Here is an 18,811-nt window from a genome sequence, read left to right as displayed (position 1 = left end):
CAACAGGGTGGGAGGGGGCTGGCCATCTGCACCTGGAAGCAGCCTGCGGACCGCCCCCCGCTCCTCCCGCCCCCAGCAGAGAAAAGAACTGGGGGAATGGGAGGGTCACTTTTATTAGGACTGAAGATTCACCCCCACCCCACCCCCCACTCCTGCCATGCCCTCCCCAAACACACAGGGGATGCCACCAGGGAGAAGGCAGCTGGTGCAGGGGTAAGCAAGGCAAAGGTGAGGGCTGGCTCCACCAACCATCACCCCCTCCTCTTTCACGGACCATATCTATGGAGGACCTGAGGCAGGTGAGGGGTTCCCCCTCTAGCTGCCTCTGCATCTCCATGATGGCAGTGCAGAGGGGCCTAAGACTCTCTCAAATGTTTCCAGAAATAAATTAATACCAAGGTAGAATTCCTGGATGCTCCCTTTGGAGTGGGGAGGGCAGGACACGGGGATATGAAGCTGGGAATGTCCTACTCCCAAGCCCAAGGTGGGTCCCCAGGCCTAGAGCAGGGAGGGGAAAGAGGCCTCATAGCAGGGGATGGCCTGCTATGGGGCTGGAGTCCTGAGATGGAGTCTCTCTGACGGGTCCTCTGGTTAGGAGGCTATGGGCCGTGGCTATGCCTGGCGACTGGCCCAGTAGCGGTGGTAGGTGTCCTGGAAGAGGTCCCGGCAGGCGATGTGGGCACGGAGGCGGGTGCAGGCCAGGAAAGCCCCGGCCAGCTTTCGGTGCAGGGCATAGGTCTCCTCGGGTGGTGGGCGAAGCCGGTGCCGCAGTAGCACAGGGATGAGGCCCTGCACACGGCGGGCAGTGTCACCCGCCCCAAAGTCATAGGGGCCCTGGGTGGCGAAGGGCTCCCCCAGGATCATCACGGCCTCCACGTGGGCGTCCGAGAATGCCTAGGGGTCGGGGAGACGAGAGGCACCCAGTGTGGATATATAGCCCTCAGAGTCTTAAGGACAAACACAAGCCCTCAATTCCCCAGAGAGTAACAGGCAGCCTCCACTCCTTCCAGAGCCCCTAAGAGACAAGCAGCCCTCCTCTACTCCCCAAAGCACCCTTCCTCTCCTCTCAGGGCCTCCAGTAGACACATAGCCTTCACTCTTTTGGACAGAGATGCAGCTTCTGTTCCTCAACCCTCTGCCCCACCAGATCCACAAGCAGCCCCCCACTCCCTCTCTAGAATAGATGAGTGGTACCCCCATTTACCCCTCCTCCCCAGAGCCCCCAGTACAGAGAAGCAGTCCCCCTAGAGTCCCCCACTCATCCACAGTTCCCCCAGTACAGAGAAGCGCTTTTACTCCCCGCAGGGAGACACCAGCTCCAACTCTCCCCACCTTGGTCTCAAAGCCTGTGAGAAATTTGAGGTCTCTCGATTTCTGCAGGACCCGGTCTTTATCTCCATTGGCTGCAGCCATCACCACCTGCACAGGCGGATGTGGGCACAGAGGCAGAGGGGTTCAAGGATGGGTCTGGAGATGGGAGCTGGAAGCCTGGCCCTGCCCGGATCCACTTCCGTTCTCCTCCACCTAAGCCCGCTCACCTGGAAGCCTCTCCCTCCCCACCTTACCCCTGTCTGTGCCTCTCTCAAGACTGTTCCTGAGCCTGGGGGTTGGGGTGGTCAGGCATCCCGCCCACTTGGCTGGGAAGGCAGTGGCTGCCTGGAAGCAGGACAGAGGAAAGCAGATGCCAAGTGATGCCCACGGGTCCAAACACTTAGTTGCTAAAGGGTGTGACCATGACCCAGAACTGCCTCTGAGGTTGCCATCTCTGGGATCACTTGATGTCTGGCTTCCATACTGGATTTGGAGCCCCAAGAGGGCAGGGTTCCCAGTTGGGTGTAGTTGCAAGTGGCACAGGGTCTGGCACTCACTCAGGAGGCCCTTGGTGAAAACCCTTGTTTAGTAAATCAGTGTTTGGAGCTAAGCAGCTCTCCAACCATGTAGGATGGGCAGGAGTTGAGGGCACAGGGACAGACAGACAGAACCGGGAGCCAGCCTGCTTGGGCTCCATCCCAGCTCTGCCACTCACTGGCTGACTCTGGGCAAGTCACTTTGCTTTGGGGGCCTCTGCTTTCTCATCTGTGAAGTGCGGATGATGAAAGCGTCTTCCTCATGGGGCTCTGGGAGGATGAAGGAGGTGTATCTGTGGAGTGCTTCACGTGGTGCCTACGCGTGTGTGTGTGCACTCAGTTGTGTCCAACTTTTTGTGACTCTATGGACTGTAGCCCTCCAGGCTCCAATGTCCATGGGATTTTCCTGGCAAGAATACTGGAGTGGGTTGCCATTTCCTCCATCAAGGGATCTTCCTGACCCAGGGATTGAACCCATGTCTATCCGTGTCTCTTGCATCGCAGGGGGATTCTTTACCACTGAGCCACCGGGGAAGTTGCCCACATGAAGGAAACACCATAAATATCATGAATTCCTATCACGACAGTAAGTGCCCTACATACAAATGAGTTCCCTTCTGAGAGCACATTCCTAAGTTCAGTTTTGTTCCGAAGTCCAACAAAGTTAGCCTGGGTACCCAGTTAACACAGTCATATACTGCTGCTTTCATGCTTGCTTCCGGACGTCTTGGGCTTGAAAGAAAGATGTTGTACTACTGTACTCCATACTGTACAGTGTAACAAAAGCATAGACCCTTGTAGAGAATGCACGCAGGTGACAACAGAGGTGACAGTGTACGCCAGACACGTGAACTAACTTACGTGACCGGACGTGTGAACACAGGTTCGCCTCTTTGAAAGTTTGCAACTTGAAGGTTCGTGCGTAGGGGACTTACTGTATTAAAAGGTGGATAGGAGGGTCCCTGCTTCCCAGAAGAGGAACCAGGCTCAGAATGGGGAATGGCACGGCGAGGAGGGGAAGGGAGACGAACCCTTCACCACTGGGTTGCCTCTTCTTGGGAGGAAGGGGGATACAGGATTAAATCTGGCAGTTCTGGTCTGTCCCAGCTCCCCCTGCCCCAGCCTGTCTGGCCATCTGTCACGCCTGTGGTCCTTGGGAGACCTGTGTGACAGGGCTTTTTTAAACTGGAAAAGGCTGGGGAGGCGGCAGGAGGGCCATGCTAAACAGGACCGTGGGGGTGGGGAGGGGATGTCTCAACTACCCAGAGAGGCCTCAGCTTTGTGCTCAAGAGTGGCCTGCAGAGAGAACCCCAGGGAGCCTCTGTGTGTGTGCGTTTGCGGGGGAGGTAACCAACTCCTTCCTGTCTCCATCCAAAGGGGATCCCCCTACCCCACAAGGCCCAGCTTCTCAAGCCAGAGCCCTGGGCCTTGTCTCTGACACCTCTCTTCTCCCAGCTCCCCCACCCCATTCCAGCTCCTAGGGTTTAAGAAACCACTTGTTATTCAGGAGTTTCCTAATTCTATGTCCCTCCCCTGCTCCATACAAGCTGCAAAGCCTGGCTTCAGAGATCCAGAGCCTTATTATTTATTTCTTAATGCCAGATATTGTATTTCTCCTTCTCTGCAAGCCTTAGTATCTGGCTTGAGGCTTGGCCCTTCAGAAACCCCAGGGCTGAGGGGCACTCACCTCAATGTAATGGTCTGTGAATTCGGTCCCAAATTCCCGGCTTGCCCCGAAGTCCAGCAAGGTCACCTGGGATTGAGGGATGGTGAAAGTGATGCTGGGAGTCCACCAATGCTCCCCATTGTCTGTGGGGGGGTGCCAGGGCCCATCCCTCTGTCCCCACAACCCCCCACACCCCCTCCGGCCCGAGTCCCTGACCAGCCCCCTCCCGGACTCCTGGCTCTGGTCTCCACACTTCAATCCATCCTCACATGAAGCTGAAGGGACCTGGTTTTTATTTTGGCGGTTCTAGTTGTTTTTATGATAACATGTTTTAGGCACAGAAGAAAAAAAAAAAACATCCAGAGAATAAGAAAATACATGGAAGAGTAAAATCAATGCTCACAAATCCTACTACCCAGTTTAAAATTACTACCAATCAAAGTGGGGCCTGATTCTACCTCCCCCAGTCCCTACCCTCTCTTTCAGGGTCACTACTTTCCTGAAATTATTATCGTTTCCTGAAATTCCCATGCATGCATTGCTACATTTTCTACATATATGTGGACCCATGAACAATACAGTCATGTTTTGCATATTTTAAAACTTCACATACATGGCATTTACGATAGTTATTCTGCAAATTCTTTGTGTTTAACATGGTTTTGCAATTCAGCCCCACTGTTCTAGCTCTTTCATTCATTTTTTCACTGCCCAGTTAAGATCCTGTTGGATGAATATATCACATTTATCTGCTTGATGGGCACTGTGGTTATTTTGGGGTTTTGCTAGTGAATGAACACATGTGTAAATTTCTCTGTAACAGTGGAGTTCAAACTATTGATGACAATCCACAGTAAGAAAATGCAGATTCAAAAATGAGGGGATATAAGGATACGCATGGCTAATTCATTGTGCTCTACAGCAAAAACTGACACATCAGTGTAAAGCAACTATTTGTTGTTGTTTAGTCGCTAAGTTGTGTCTGACTCTTTTGAGACCCCATGGACTGTAGCCTGCCAGGCTCTTTTGTCCATGGGATTTTTCCAGGCAAGAATACTACAGTGGGTTGCCATTTCCTCCTCCAGGGGATCTTCTGAAACCCAGGGATGGAACCCACGTCTCCTGCATTGGCAGGCGGATTCTTTACTATTGAGCCACCAGGGAAGCTCTATACTCCCAACTTAAAAAAAAAAAAAGGGAAAAGAAAATGCAGATTATTCTGGGCTCCAGTGTGAATACACACATAAATATAAACATCAGATACAAGTGTCCCGAAACAATATGACCCCTCCCACTGGCAACATAGTCCATGCCTTTAAAATAAAACTGCTTCTGAGACCCAACAAATTGATGTCAGGACTCAGATCCCCGCCCCTCCACCCCCCCCCGGCCCCCAAGTTGGGAAAACTGCCCTCCCTGCCATGGGAGCCTTGGAGGGATGCAGGGTGTCTGTGCACTTGGGGGAAGAAGGTGGCAAGGGACAGAGGCTGGATACAGTGGGGCCATGTCATCCTCAGCACGTGGGATGGTGCTGGAAGCTGTGGAAGGGACTTGTGTTTTAGAAGGACCCCTCTGCGGACGGAATGGCACAGATCACTGTGGAAAGTTACTGAGCAACCGAGAGCCTTTCAGTGCAACCTGTCACTCCCAGGCCTTTGGATGGCCTGTGTTCTTTACCAGGAAAGCTCTTTATTCCCTGCTCCTTAAATGGCTGTGTCTCTCCTGTCTTTCTGGCTTCAGCTTCCTTGGCCCCATTCACCCCAGGCAGGTTAGCCACTTCCCCTGGCTTCCCACCGACCCCTGAGCTTCCCCCATCACTTGACCCCTCTGTGGCCTGTGCTTCCCTGCCAAGGTACTAACTGCAGGTCACATTGTCTGGTGATGGGGCCCTGTGTTGGGTGAGGAACTGTGGGAAGGCAAGGGTCGGCGCTGTCTTGGCATCACTGTCAAGAGGCAGTAGGTGTTAATACTTGGGATGTTCTAAATGAATGACAGGTGAGGTAATGACTCTTCTCCATTGCCACTAGGAAGTAATGGCCTAGCCAGAGATTTCCCAGCATCCCTTGCACCTAGATAAGTCATGTGTCCGGTTCCTAGCAACAGCATGGTGAAGAGAATGATGGGTCATTCCTGGCCAAAGCAGTTAGGCAGGGGTTACCTTCTCAACCTCTCTTTCCCCTTGCACTGGAAAGAGAGCCTTTCAAGGCCTGGGGTGGGGGTTGGGGGGCGGGGTGGCACACTCATAAAAGGGAAGGAGCCTGGGTCCCTGAATCACTGCATAGAGGAGGCCGCTCCAGCCTGCTACAATAGCTATTGGAGCTATTGTGCTGAGCTACTGACACATTGGGAAATATCTGTTACAGCAGCTGACGCACCCTGACACATCACAAGAAACCCACCTGGTGACTGGAGGCATCATACAGGAAGTTGGCCCAGTTGGGGTCCGTCTGCATGAATCGGAACTCAAACAGCTCCCGAAGACAAAGCCTCAGGAGCTGGAAGCAGATCTGGGGTGGAGAGAGGAGTAACAGAAATCTCAGAGTCATGTGCCCCTGTAAAGCCCTCTGGAGCCTGGAGGGGGACTGTGGTTCTGACCTGCCCCGCCTGGCCAGCCCTGCCCCAGGGCAGCACCCTTCTGACTGCCCCATGAGTCCATGTACCTGGTTCCGGATGTCCTGGCTCAAGCCCTGGCACTGGTCCAGGGGGACCCCTCCAGCCAGCTCCATGCCCAGCACCCGCGTCGTGCACAGCTCCTGAATCACCGCTGGCACCCGAAAGAAGGGGTCATCTGCCAACAGCTGCCTGGGACAGATGGGAGGGTAGGGGTGGGGACCTCACTCTTCAGGCCCCTGTGGCCCTGGCGTGAGTCCTCCCCCTCCTCTGAGAAGTCTTCCACGGGAAAGTCTGTGTCTCGTCTTCTTTCCTGCCCTCTTCTTCCCTCTCTGCCCTGAGTGATGGCCAATACCTGGCTGGACTGACACCCATTCAGACATTTCCTTCATTCATTCATGCATTCATGCAACAAGTATCTTTGTGCCTGCCCCTAAGTGTGGCTGGAGACCCAGGGACCACTTCCCTACCGGAAACACTTCTCACCCCAGGATGAGCTCAGTGTATTAAACTCAATGAGCATTACTTTCTCATCAACTTATTAATTCATCTATCTGAAAAACAGTCACTGACATACAAATCTTTGAGTCCACAGTGATACTCGTTGGCCACTCCTTGGAGTCATTATTCCAAACACTGACTAATAAAGGGCATTCTCGGTGTCCATCCCTGTGTTGGATGATGCTGGGTGACAGAGCAGTAGGAGGAGCCCCAGGCATGCCCCTGCTGCCCCCACCATCAGTCACAGAAGACCACATTCTAACAAACAGACCAACAGTAGATTGAGATAACTGTGTCACTGTAAGATATGGGAGGCAAAGAATATGAGCAAGGCCTCTGGTTGGGGACCTGTGGGAAGGCTGGCATTGGGGGTGGGGGGACAGGGAGCTGGGGAAATGATGTGGGTTTTATCCTAAGAGCACTGGGAAATTCTGGGAGGGGGTGGTCTCCCCATACTCCACACAGGGGTGCTCTGGCCCAGCCCACTTGACACTCTCCTTCCCCAGGTCCTACTTTGCTCTGCTGTGCTTCGTCAGTTTTGTCTGACTCTTTGTGACCCCATGGACTGTAACCCTCTAGGCTCCTCTGTCCATGGGGATTCTCCAGGCAAGTATACTGGAGTGGGTTGCCGGACCCTCCTCCAGAGGATCTTCCCCACCCAGGGATCTAATCCAGGTCTCCTGCATTGACATTCTGCTTTGGGGGCTGGTATTTTTGTGCCTGTTGATTAGATCTCTGATGTTTGAACTGCTCCTCATGGGCCAGGCTTCTGCTGAGCATTTAGTCAGCACAATTCCCTCTTTTTAAAAAAATATTTATTTGGTTGCGCTGGGTCTTAGTTCCAGCACACGGAACGTTTTAGTTGTGGCCTGTGAACTCTTAGATGTGGTGTGTGGGATCTAGTTTCCTGACCAGGGATCCAACCCCGGGCCCCCTACATTGGGAGCAGGGAGTCTTAGCCACTGGACCACCAGGGAAGTCCCAGCATAATTCCCCTTTATCCTCACTTCCCCTGAGGAGGATGCTCTCTCGAGGCCACCAGGCGGATTAAAGCTACCCAGTCCATTAAGGACTAACCCAGGACTGAATCCTGAAACTGGATCCCACATCTGAGCTCAGGCCCCTAACCACTGCCTTCTACTGCTTTCGTATCTACAGAGCTGGGCTCAGTAAACATGTGGGCCATGCTTCGCACTGTGGAGGGTCTCACTGAGATGTAATTAATTGCAGTTTATCATGATGCCCCTAAGATACAACCACTGTTCCCCGGAGCTGTAGTTCATTCCTTTTTGATGCTACGTGATACTGTTGATGAATATACCATAATTTATTTATCCGCCCTGCTGGATAAGTTTGATAGATTTGGGTTGTTTCCAACTTGAGGCTATGAGTGTTCTGAGTATTCTAGAAAAGTTTGATGGTGTGTACTGCCCTAAGTGTCCCTAGAGTATTTAGCCAGGAGGGCAACTGTTGGGTTAGATGTGGATCCTGAGCCTTGATGATGCCAAACCAGTCTCCAAAATGCTTCTATCCATTGTTTCTCCTGCCCACAGAGCATAAGGGATGCCCTGGAGCCCCCAGCTCTTTTTTTTTTTAATTTTATTTTTTGGCCACGCTGTGAGGCACATGGGGATTTAGTTCCCTGACCAGGAATTGAACCTGTGCCCCTGCATTGTAAGGGCAGAATCTTAGGGACTGGACCACCAGGGAAGTCCCTGGAGCCCCCAACTCTTGACACACAGACACACACAGATGGCTTCATCGCTGTTAGTCCAGTGGGTGTGATGGTGTCTCGTGTGACTGAGTGCCTGTTGACAAGTCTGTCTTCTGCATCAGACTGCAGTGGTTCAGTGTCCCATTTGACAGATGAGAAAGTAGAGATGTTTAGAGAGAGGAATTTAGAATGCACACAGAGGACACGGTGTGAATGAAGTAATGAGTGAAGGGCTGGATGGGTGATCAAATGAATGAAGAGAGAAACAGTCTGCCAGCCCCACCCCAGGACTCCAGTTGCCAGAAGCTGTGGGGGTACCCACTTCCCTCTCAGCCCATGAAGGAATCTGGAGGGAGGAAGGGGGCCTCCAGGGGCCTGTGTGTGTGTGTTAGTCACTCAGTCATGTCCGACTCTGCGACCCCATGGGCTATAGTCTGTCAGGCTCCTCTATCCTTGGGATTTCCCAAGCAAGAATACTGGAGTGGGTAGCCATTCCCTTCTCCAGACGATCTTCCCCACCAAGGGATTGAACCCAGGTCTCCTGCGTTGCTGGCAGATTCTTTACTGCCTGAGCCACCAGGGAAGCCTGTCCAGGGCCCTGTAGGGGCATCAGCTCACCTGAAGTTCTGGGCACAGGCCGCCTCACGACGATAGTCACACTCCCACGCCAGCTCCCGCTGCAAGGCCTGCAGGCTCTGCTCAGCAAACAGGCCTGGGGGTGGGGAGTGGGGGCGGGGGGCGGGGGCGGTGCAGCCGTGTCAGGCAGTGAAGGCCACAGCCTGCCTCCTGCCCCCTGCCTGACCCCTCAGGCTCCCACTCAGGGACATCTTCTCTTGCCAGTCGTGTCTGTCACTCTGTCTCCCCAGCCCTCATCCTTTCTGCTCCATGTTTTCACCCACCTGGTCTGGGTACACACTCCCCTCAGTCCTTCACACAGCTGCAGGCTCTGTGGAAGCCTCTCGGCTGGGGTCTCTTTCTTAGGCACGCACACCGGTCCTTGGGCCCCTTTCACAGTCACATCTGCCACCTATTCTCTGTCCCTTTTTTGGCCATGCTGCACACACCATGGCATGTGGGATCTTAGTTCCCCGACCAGGGATCGAACCTGTGCCCCCTGCAGTGGAAGCACAGAGTCTTAACCACTGGATGGCCAGGGAAGTCCCCCTCTGTCCCTATTTCTTACTCTCTCACGCTGCTTCCAGTGTCTCTGAAGCTTCCTTCTGGGCCTGACTGTCTCATTCTCGCTCTCCCCCCGCCCCACCTCTCTCACACACACTCTGCTCCATCTCCCTCAGGCGCTCTCTCACATATTGCAACACACTCGGGAGGCCCCACTGACACCCCCTCCTGTTTCTGTGGCTCGTTCTCAGGCCTCCTGTCCCGCTCTGCACATCCCGTGTGTCTGTTTCTGGATTTCTGTCTGGGCTTCTGTCTCTCAGGATCTCTGTCGGCATGTCCAAGCTTGACTTTGTCACACGCCTGTACCCTGGGCTCTCCCCACCTTGGTGTCCCTTCATTCTGTCTCAAACACCCAGACTTGGGTGCTCACTCGGGCTCACACATGTGAAACACCCTGCCCTGAGCTGCTGGCCACCCCTGCTGCATCCAGCCCCCGCCTCCTTTATCTCTTCAGGGCGCCACCCCCCATAGTCAGGGTCGGGATGAGGGGGGTACTGGGTGCCTCACCCTCTGGCAGGGCCACGCTCATCTTGAGCACCGCCAGCAGGTTCTGGACGTCGCTCTGGATGCTCTGGGCAACGCCTGGGTACTGGGAGGGGAGGAGGGACGGAGGATGGGAGTCACCCCCTGGGGTGGCCAGGTGCCCACCCCACTCCCACCCTGCCTCCCCTCTCACCTGGATCTTCACGGCCACCTCTGTGCCGTCCCTCAGCACGCCCTGGTGCACCTGCCCGATGGAGGCAGCTGCAAAGGGCACCTCCTCCAGAGAGGCCACCTTGGCCTGCCAGTCCCCGCCGAGCTCCTCTTCGAGAACTCTCTGGGGAGAGTGGTCATGACACTCGTCATCGTGGTTTCAGGCAGCTGGGTCCGTGCCCTGTGCTGGGTGCTTCACGTGTTAATAACCCCACTCGCCACATGCAGGGCCCCAGGCCAAGCTCTTGGCTGCTACCCCACTTTACAGATGAGGAAACTGAGGCTCAAAAAGAGGCCTCCTGGCCCAAGGTGATGAGCCAGGCACTGACAGACTGGAAGGCCCACACTCCCGAGGCTGTGCGGGCAGCTGTGGGGAATGCTATTATGTATGGTTAATCCGTCTGCAATGTGGGAGACCCAGGTTTGCTCACTGGGTCGGGAAGATCCCCTGGAGAAGGGAATGGCAACCCACTCCAGTATTCTTGCCTGGAGAATTCCATGGACATAGGAGCCTGGCAGGCTATAATCTATGGGGTCACAAGAGTCGGATACAACTGAGCAACTAACACTTCTTCACCTCAAGATTGATAATTGTCCTCCATTATACCCATATACCCGTATATTGTTTTATTAACTCTACAGTTAACATGGTAAAAAAGAGCTAAAATTACAGAGCTCTTCCTGTGGGCTGGGCCCTGTGCAGAGTGGCTCAGAGACGGGCAGTAATTGCCCAGAGTCATATGGAGAGGGAGAGACCAGTGCTCAGAAGGCAGGCGGCTGGATCCTGGACTCCACACCCTTGCCCCAGTGATTAGAACAGCTCATGTCCTAGGCAGTTACTCAGTGCCAGGCGCTGTGCCAACCTATTTACAGACACACTCTCCTTTAATTAAAAAAATGGTAATAAGAACAGCTAACATTTGCATGTCACTCGTGGTGCGTCAGGGGCCCTCCGAGGTGCTTTGCACACACTGGTTCCCGTAACCCCATGATGTGGGCATTGTTAGAACTGCCACCAATCATAGATGAGGTCACTGAAGCAGAAAGGGCAGGCCACGTGTCTGACCGCACAGGTAGCAAGTGGCAGAGCTGGGGTTTGAACTCCCAAAGTCTGGCCTCTCACCACAGTGCTTCACAGCCTCTTTCAGAGCCCTGAGCCTGCCAGGAACTGGACGAAGTGCTCTGTGCCTTCTCCTCACTGACTCATCACCACCATCCTCTGAGATGTGGGCTTTAGTGATTCCCATTTAATGAACGGGAACACTGAGTCAGACAGGGAGCTGAGCCATGAAGCTAGGAGGGCCAGGCAGGTGGGGCAGGCCTCCCTCACCAGTCTTTCCCGCTCAGAGCACTCACCAGCATCTGCCAGCGTGGCATGAAGTCGGCGCTCTGACGGACCCGCTCGAAGATGCGCTGCAGCTGGGGGCTGATGAAGCTGTTGTCTTGGGGGAAAGCGGGGAGAAGGAAGCCAGTGAGAGGGGAGGCCACGAGGGGCCCTGTGGGAGTATCTGAAGCCGGGGCTTGGTGGTAGGTGGGGTGGGGTGAGGCTGAGGTCAGGGGTCAGGAGTCGAGAGTCATCATGCTGCTGTACCCTGGATGCTGAGCATTTGGCCAACCTTGAGGGCGGCCCCCCGAACTGTACACAAGGTCTGCACAATCCTCTCGGCGTTGGCCTCCGACAGGAAAAGGCTGGAGCCTGGCTGGGAGCCTCCCTCTGGGGTGGAGAGAAGCATCGTTAGTACGGCAACCACAAAAAAGATCATTATGACACCACTGCACAGACACCAGAATGGCTAAAAAAAAGATGACAATACCAAGTGTTCGCAAAGATGTAGAACACTGGAGCGCTGACACTGCTGGGGACCGTGCCACAGCCCAAGTCCTTTGGGAAACAGTTGGCAAGTTTCCATTGAAACATACACTGTACCCAATTTCCCTCTGAGGTCTATCCCCAAGAGAATGCATAAATGTGTCCACCAACATATGCCCCAAGAAGGTTCACGGCAACACTGTTCCTAACAGTCTCAAAATGGAAACAACCCAAAGGACCATCAGTAGAACCAACAAAGGGACTGTGGAAGAGTCACGGGGTGATGAGCACAGTGTTGAATAAACAACCTATGACTGCTCACAGTAACACGGACGCACCTCTTAAACAGAATGCCGAGCGAAACAGGCCAGGCACACGCAAGGATACACTGTCCGATGACACGGGTGTAAGGAGCAAAAACAGACACAACTAATCTCGAGGGTCAGAAGCCAAGACAGTGGGGACCCCTCATGTGGGGAGGACGTGCCAGAATGGGTACAGAAGAGCTTCTGGAGAACCAGCGCAGCAATTCTCCAAGTGTGGTCTGGGGGCCCTGAGACCCTCTAGGAAAGTCTGTGAGAACAGAACTTTCATAATTATACCAATACATTATTTGCTCTTTTTTACCCTTATTACCCTATAAATGGTCAGTGGAGTTTTTTATTAGTTCTGTGACTTGTGATGCTGTAATTGCTCTGATGACAGATGGAGTGAGTGTGTATACTCTTGTTTACAACATTTTTCAGTTTTTAAATTTCAATTTATTTTTTTTGGCAAAACTGTGCCCAAAAAAAATGGGATCTTAGTTCACCAACCAGGAATTGAACCCAAGCCATTGGTGGTGAAAGCGCAGAGTCTTAACCACTGGACTACCAGGGAATCTTCCCAAATTTTTCAGTTTTAATCTCCAATACAGCACATATAGTAAATATAACCCACATAAACAAGTTCTTGGGGTTCTCATTCTATTTTTTAATGGTTTTATTGAGATATAATTCACACGATATAATTTACCCATTTAAAGCACACAGTTCAGTGACTTCTAGTATTTTCAGTTGTGCAACTATCACCATGATCAATTACAGAACATTTTCCTCACCCCAAAAGGACACCCATGCCTATTAGCAGTTGTTGTTTACTCGCTAAGTCGTGTCTGACTCTTTAATGATCCCATGGACTGTAGCCCACCAGGTTCCTCTGTCTATGGGATTTTCCAGGCAAGAATACTGGAGTGGGGTGCCATTTCCTTCTCCAGGGGGTCTTCCCAGGGATCGAACCCGTGGCTCTTGCATTGGAAGGCAGATTCTTTATCACTGGGCCACCAGGGAAGCCTGTGAGCAGTTACTCCCTCCCATTTCCCTCACCCCACCTGCCCTTGAGCCCCTGAAAACCACTAATCTACTTTCTATCTCTGTAGATTTCCCTCCTCTGGACATTTTAGATAAATGGAATCATAAAATATGTGGCCTTTTGTGTCTGGCTTCTTTCACTTAGACAGTATTTCAAGATTCAACCACACAAATAGCATGGATCAGTCTTTCATTCCTTTTCATGGCAGAATAAAATCCCATTGTATGGATATAACACATTTGGTCTATCCATTCTTCAGTTTTAAAGGTGTAAATGGATCTTGAGATTAAAAAGTTTGAGAACTGCTTGTTTCAGGGTTTTTTGATATGGGTGCACAGATGCGTCCACTTTGTGAAAACGGCCCAGGCTGTACAATTAGACGTGTATGGTTCTATATGCAAATTCTATTATTCAATAAAGTGTTTATTAAGCTTTTACTTATTTCATAACAGTTATTGAGCTCTTTATTGAGGGCTCACCTTGTGCCAGGCAGAATTTTAAGTGTTCTTATGGTTCTTTGGCTGAATCTCTACAATCACCCCAGGAAGTAAGGAAAGCCAATGCCTTAAATTTCAAGGTGAGGAAGCCAGAGATTCAGAAAGGTACCTTGCCTGGCTCTACGTCACACAGCACAGAAGTGGCAAAGCAGGCTGTAAATTCAGTCTGGGCTCACCTTAAAGCCAGACTGTTCCTCCACCTACTCCCAACTTTTTGCTTTGAAAAAGATCCAAACAGAAAGAAAGGATGCATTCAATCCTGTGAATACCTACACACCTGATTCAAAGTTTTGACATGCTCCTTCACCTGCTTTAACTGTACCCAGACACTGACCATTATTTTTGCTGACTGATTTGCACTCAACCTGTGCTAAGAATAAGGATAATCCCCTACACAATCACCATGCCAAAATCACAGCCAAGAAAATTAACACTGGGATTGCCTTGATGGTCCAGTGGCTAAGATTCCATGCTTCCAATGCAGGGTGCATGGGTTCGATCCCTGGCCAGGGAAGTTCCACATGCCACGTGACCAAAAAATACAAAATTAATAATAGAGTCAATAAATTTGACATTAAAAAAAAGAAAATTAACACTAATTCTCAAATATCTACTACCCAGTCATATTCTGATTTTCCCAATTGTCCCCCAAAGTCTTTTATAGTCATGTTTTTCAAACATTCAATCATGGCTCACACATTCCCTTTGTCAATTATTGTCTCTCTAGTCTCTTTTGCATTTAGAATATCCACCCCTGTTTTTGTTTCAAGACATCGACATGCTGGGGAATCATACCCACAAATGCCGATCTCTACACTACCCAGTCCATCTCTATTGGCTGCAGACCTTCAGCAGCTCTCCTATTTTTGTGCTTCCTCTTCTGCTTACAGTTAGGAACTCCACTGTGGATGGCTTACATTTTTCTCTCCCATGACCTGCTTCTACCCATCACCACCCTGACAGCAGCTTCACCTGCTCTGAGCACTCCACCATGACCCAAAGAGGTGGCTGTGTCATCATTGGCTCCATTCTCTGGATGAGGAAACGGGGGCTCAGAGAGGTGAAGCCACTTGCCCCAGGACACACAGCAAGGCCAGGGTGTGGACCCGGGCACATGGCTCACTTACCTGACTGTACACCTCCTCCGGGCAGGGACTTCTTGGCCACCTCAGCCAGTGCTCCCAGCCCCAAGCTCACAGCCAGTCCTGGGGAAGGGAGAGGAGGGCCTGAGTGCTCGCTTGCCCTGGGGCGATCTCCTTCCCCACCCCCTAACCACCTCCCTGACACTCTTTCCTCTCTGTCTCCCTCTATGTACCCCTGTCTCCCATCTCTTTGTGGTCAAGTCTCTGCATCCCTCTGACTCTACATCAGTCTCTTACTCACTGTCTCCCTGCTTGAGGTTCCTGTTCTGTTTTCATCCCTCTCTCCTTGTCTCTGTCTCCCAGGTCAGTGTTTCTCACCCCTGGCTGCACCCAGAGTCATGTGAGGAGCTTTTGTAAATACGATGCCCAGGCCCCACCACTGAGGTTCTGGTTAAACTGGCCTGAGACGAGCCCTCGGCATGTGGGATCTTAGTTTCCTGACCAGGGATCGAACGTAAGTCCCCTGCGTTGGATTCTTAACCACTGGACCACCAGGGAAGTCCCTAGCGCTTTTTTTTTTTTTTTAAGAATTTTTTGATGTGGATCAGTTTTAAAGTGTTTATTGAATTTGTTACAATATTGCTCCTGTTTTATGTTTCAGGTTTTTTTTTTTTTTGCCACAAGACATGTGGGATCTTAGCTCCTAGACCAGGGATTAAACCCAAACTTTCTGCATTGGAAGGCAAGGTCCTAACCACTGGATTGCTAGGGAAGTCCCTCAGAATTCTTTTTCTTTTGGGCATCCATCCCAGATGATTCCAGCATACAGCCAAGAGTAAGAAGACCTGGAAACGATCCCCTTCTCCCCGCAGGCCGCTCTGTCTTCGTATGACTCCTGTCTCTCTTCTTCATGCTCACCTCTCCTTTTCTAAGTCAGTTTTTTCTCCATCTCTGCCCTTCCCTCCACCCAGTATGTCTGTCTAGGCCTCCTCTCAGTTCCTCCTTCTGATGTTATCTCTCCAGCTCTGATTTCCTCTGCCTCCTCTGTCTCCTTGTCCTCAAAGACATCTTAAGTCACCCTGCCTCTTGTACTCTCACCATTTCCATAAATAATCATAGTTCGCATTTTCTGAGCACTTTCTCCATGCCAAAAACCATTCCCAGTGTCTTTTATGCACTGACTCATTTTGTCCTCACACCCTCATGAGAGAAACTTTACAGAAACACTTCCACTCTACAGAAAAGGAAATCGAGGCTCAGACAAGTAACTTATCCAGACTCACAAAGTGAGGATGCATAAGAATCACCGCCTTGAACCCCGGGCGGCCTGGTGCCAAAGCTCTAAGCAGTGCATTTGACTCCTTCTTTACACTGTGAATCAGTATCTTTAAAACTTGAACCATGATTCATAGTCAAGAAGACATTTGCATTATAACCGATAGAGACCAGTGATACATAATGTTTCATGAAACAAGACTTCTCCCTGACTCTACATCTGCACTCATATTTTCCATTCTTCTTTTAAACGCTCGTTCAACCTACTAAATTATTTCATGCAGGTTGTGACCTGAAGTCTGAATAATCCTGGTGCAGGACCCAGGGTTGAGTCCTGTTTACCTCCCTTAGCCTCCGATTCCTCTAGAATGGAAACACTCACTCACTGATTCACTGCACAGACCACGTGTAGGGGGCCTCCGCACATTCCAGGTTCTCAATAAACACAACATTCCTCTGTGTTTCTCTTGGTTTTACAGGCCTTTGCCTTCATTCTCTTTCCATCTCTCCCTCTTCTCTCTCTGATTCACTCTCTCCCTTGCTTCATTCTGTAAATGTCACCTCTTCTGATCTAGGTCATGGTCTCCCACAGTCACACCTACCCCCAAAGTTGGCCAAGCGGCTGATGCGGGAGGCGGGCACCTTGCGTTCTCGAGAACGGTCACTCAGCTGGGAAGTGGGGAGAAGAAGGTCTGAGAGGGAAAAGATGGACAGAGCACCCAGGCATTCCAACCAACCTGCCACCACACCCTTCCCCAAGCTCCGGAGGCCAGCTGCCTTCATGGGGGTGTTGCTGACTGGTACCAATGATACCTGGGGCCGGGGCGTCTTTCTGATCCGGGCCTCCCGGGCCTTGCGAATGTCCTCCTCACCCAGGCCCCTGCCAGGCCCATCTTGATGAAGTTTTTGGGCCCAAGAACCCCTACATGGCCCCTGCAAGAGACGTGAACACTGGTAAGGAGTGGAGGACATGGTATCTGCACGGCTCTTTTAGACCCCTCCCTGTCCTTTGGCCCCCCCTGAAGCCGCCTTCAGCCTCTTCCCCTTGGAAACCCCTCCTCAGACTCTTACCCAGCAGCGGGGCCCCGGCCCCAGGGCCCCATAAGGCAGACCAATAGTCCGGCCCAGCTGTCCACAGGTCGCACGCAGTAGGCCCCCCACCTCCTGCCACATTGTCTGGGGGAGAAGAGGAGGGACTATATGGGTAGGAGTTGTAGGACTGATCTCTCCTTTGCCTCACGTTCCTCCGTGTCTACCCTAAGGCTCCCACCCGCCAAAGACTTCCTTCCCTGTTAATAGGCCCCCAGATACTCCTGGTTCCTTCTCTCATTGCCAAGAACCCATGGCTCTTCCCGCGCACCTCTCCGAACCACTTTCCCCGGTCCCATCTCCGCCGTTGCTAGGGTCCTCCCCCGTTGCTAGACACCCACAGATCCTCCAGGGCTACCTCTCCACTGCTCTGAGTACCCCCTCGTAGCTCGGCACCGCCTCCCTCTCTGTTGCTAGGCACCCACAATTCCTCCTGTCTTCCCCCCACCCCGTTACTGGGCACCTCCCCTGGTTGCTAAGCACCCACTCGCTCGGGGTCAGCTACGCGCTGGGGGCCTCTTGCGCTTCCGGGAATCTCCTCACGCCCGCCCCGTCCGGTCAGTTAGCCAATGATGGAGGAGTAGGTCACTGACTGGCACAAAATACGCCCCGCTGTGCGTGACGGGGCGGGGCCTAAGGGTGGTTAGGGGCACTACAGGAGCTCACATGTGCCATTTTATGCCTTCCACTCACCTCAAAGAAACTTGTATGCAGCAGACCTTTCAGTTTTTTTTTTTTTTTTTTAACCTTTCAGTTTTTTACACGTCTTTTTTGCAAACTTTCCTCTCCTGTAGAAACTCACTTCTCCGTTCCGTGAACATTTTGGCAACCTCTTATTTGTACCCCCAGTAGGTTCAACGCATCTCTCCTTTGAACACATATGTCCACAGCAAACATTTCCCTTGCACATGGAGGAGCCCTTCCACTTTGCAAGTTCACTCTCTGTTTCAAATAGCCATATCCTGGTACCCAGCCTCCCTTGCACATAAAATCTCCCTTCCTTGCTCACCAACTTCCCGCCTACCGGCCGCCACCGCCCCATCCCCCCCCCCACCCGGACTCCCCCCGCCACCGCCCCATGTGAAAACTCCCTCACATTCAGCCCTTTGCACACCTGGGCCCCCCGTTCCCCATACACCCTGTTCTCTTGGCTCCCCACCCACCTGCAGGATGGTGTGAGTGGGAGCCCTTTGTTTCCTGTAGGCCTGACATTTCCCAGAACACACTCAGCCAAGATTCCCTGTGCTGACTCAGGAGCCCCGGCATCCCAGAAAACCAGCTCCCAGCCCATCTGGGTGTGTGTGTTGTTGATGGGGGAAGGAGGACAGGCTTCAAGCATGCTCCCCCCACAACCCCACAATAGGCTGACTCACCCTTCTTCTCACAGTCTGGAATAGAAGGAGCTGGCTGGGGCATCTCTCCTACCACTTGAAGAAGGGATATGACACCGCACAGAACAGTCTCCCCCCCCCCCCCCCCCCCCCCCCCCCCCCCCCCA

The 18,811-nt window shown here is 52.2% G+C and overlaps 1 protein-coding gene across 6 annotated transcripts in view; it reads right to left on the bottom strand.

Moving 5' to 3' along the window:
- Window positions 1–94: 94 nt before the first annotated feature.
- COQ8B (coenzyme Q8B) overlaps window positions 95–18,811 on the bottom strand; it is a 19,501-nt gene continuing 784 nt past the window's right edge. The window contains exons 1-15 of one of the 6 annotated variants that reach the window (XM_043435800.1): window positions 18,687–18,797; window positions 17,296–17,400; window positions 17,038–17,157; window positions 16,827–16,893; window positions 14,995–15,072; window positions 11,802–11,924; window positions 11,567–11,652; window positions 10,194–10,334; window positions 10,025–10,106; window positions 8,957–9,050; window positions 6,174–6,315; window positions 5,913–6,020; window positions 3,535–3,600; window positions 1,333–1,419; window positions 95–894 (exon numbers count right to left, since the gene is read on the bottom strand). In XM_043435800.1, the coding sequence (XP_043291735.1) occupies window positions 613–894; window positions 1,333–1,419; window positions 3,535–3,600; window positions 5,913–6,020; window positions 6,174–6,315; window positions 8,957–9,050; window positions 10,025–10,106; window positions 10,194–10,334; window positions 11,567–11,652; window positions 11,802–11,924; window positions 14,995–15,072; window positions 16,827–16,893; window positions 17,038–17,157; window positions 17,296–17,397 (1,578 nt within the window). In that variant the 5' untranslated portion in view covers window positions 17,398–17,400; window positions 18,687–18,797 and the 3' untranslated portion in view covers window positions 95–612. Of the gene's footprint in view, window positions 895–1,332; window positions 1,420–2,782; window positions 2,902–3,534; window positions 3,601–5,912; window positions 6,021–6,173; window positions 6,316–8,956; window positions 9,051–10,024; window positions 10,107–10,193; window positions 10,335–11,566; window positions 11,653–11,801; window positions 11,925–14,994; window positions 15,073–16,826; window positions 16,894–17,037; window positions 17,158–17,295; window positions 17,401–17,671; window positions 17,866–18,476; window positions 18,499–18,686; window positions 18,798–18,811 lie in introns of those variants that run through there. The other 5 variants (XM_043435802.1, XM_043435798.1, XM_043435799.1 and 2 more) reach the window with 5 other exon arrangements.

Source organism: Cervus canadensis, chromosome 18 (genome assembly GCF_019320065.1).
Source record: "Cervus canadensis isolate Bull #8, Minnesota chromosome 18, ASM1932006v1, whole genome shotgun sequence".
Taxonomy (NCBI): domain Eukaryota; kingdom Metazoa; phylum Chordata; class Mammalia; order Artiodactyla; family Cervidae; genus Cervus; species Cervus canadensis.
This window is presented reverse-complemented; position numbering and strand designations above follow the sequence as displayed.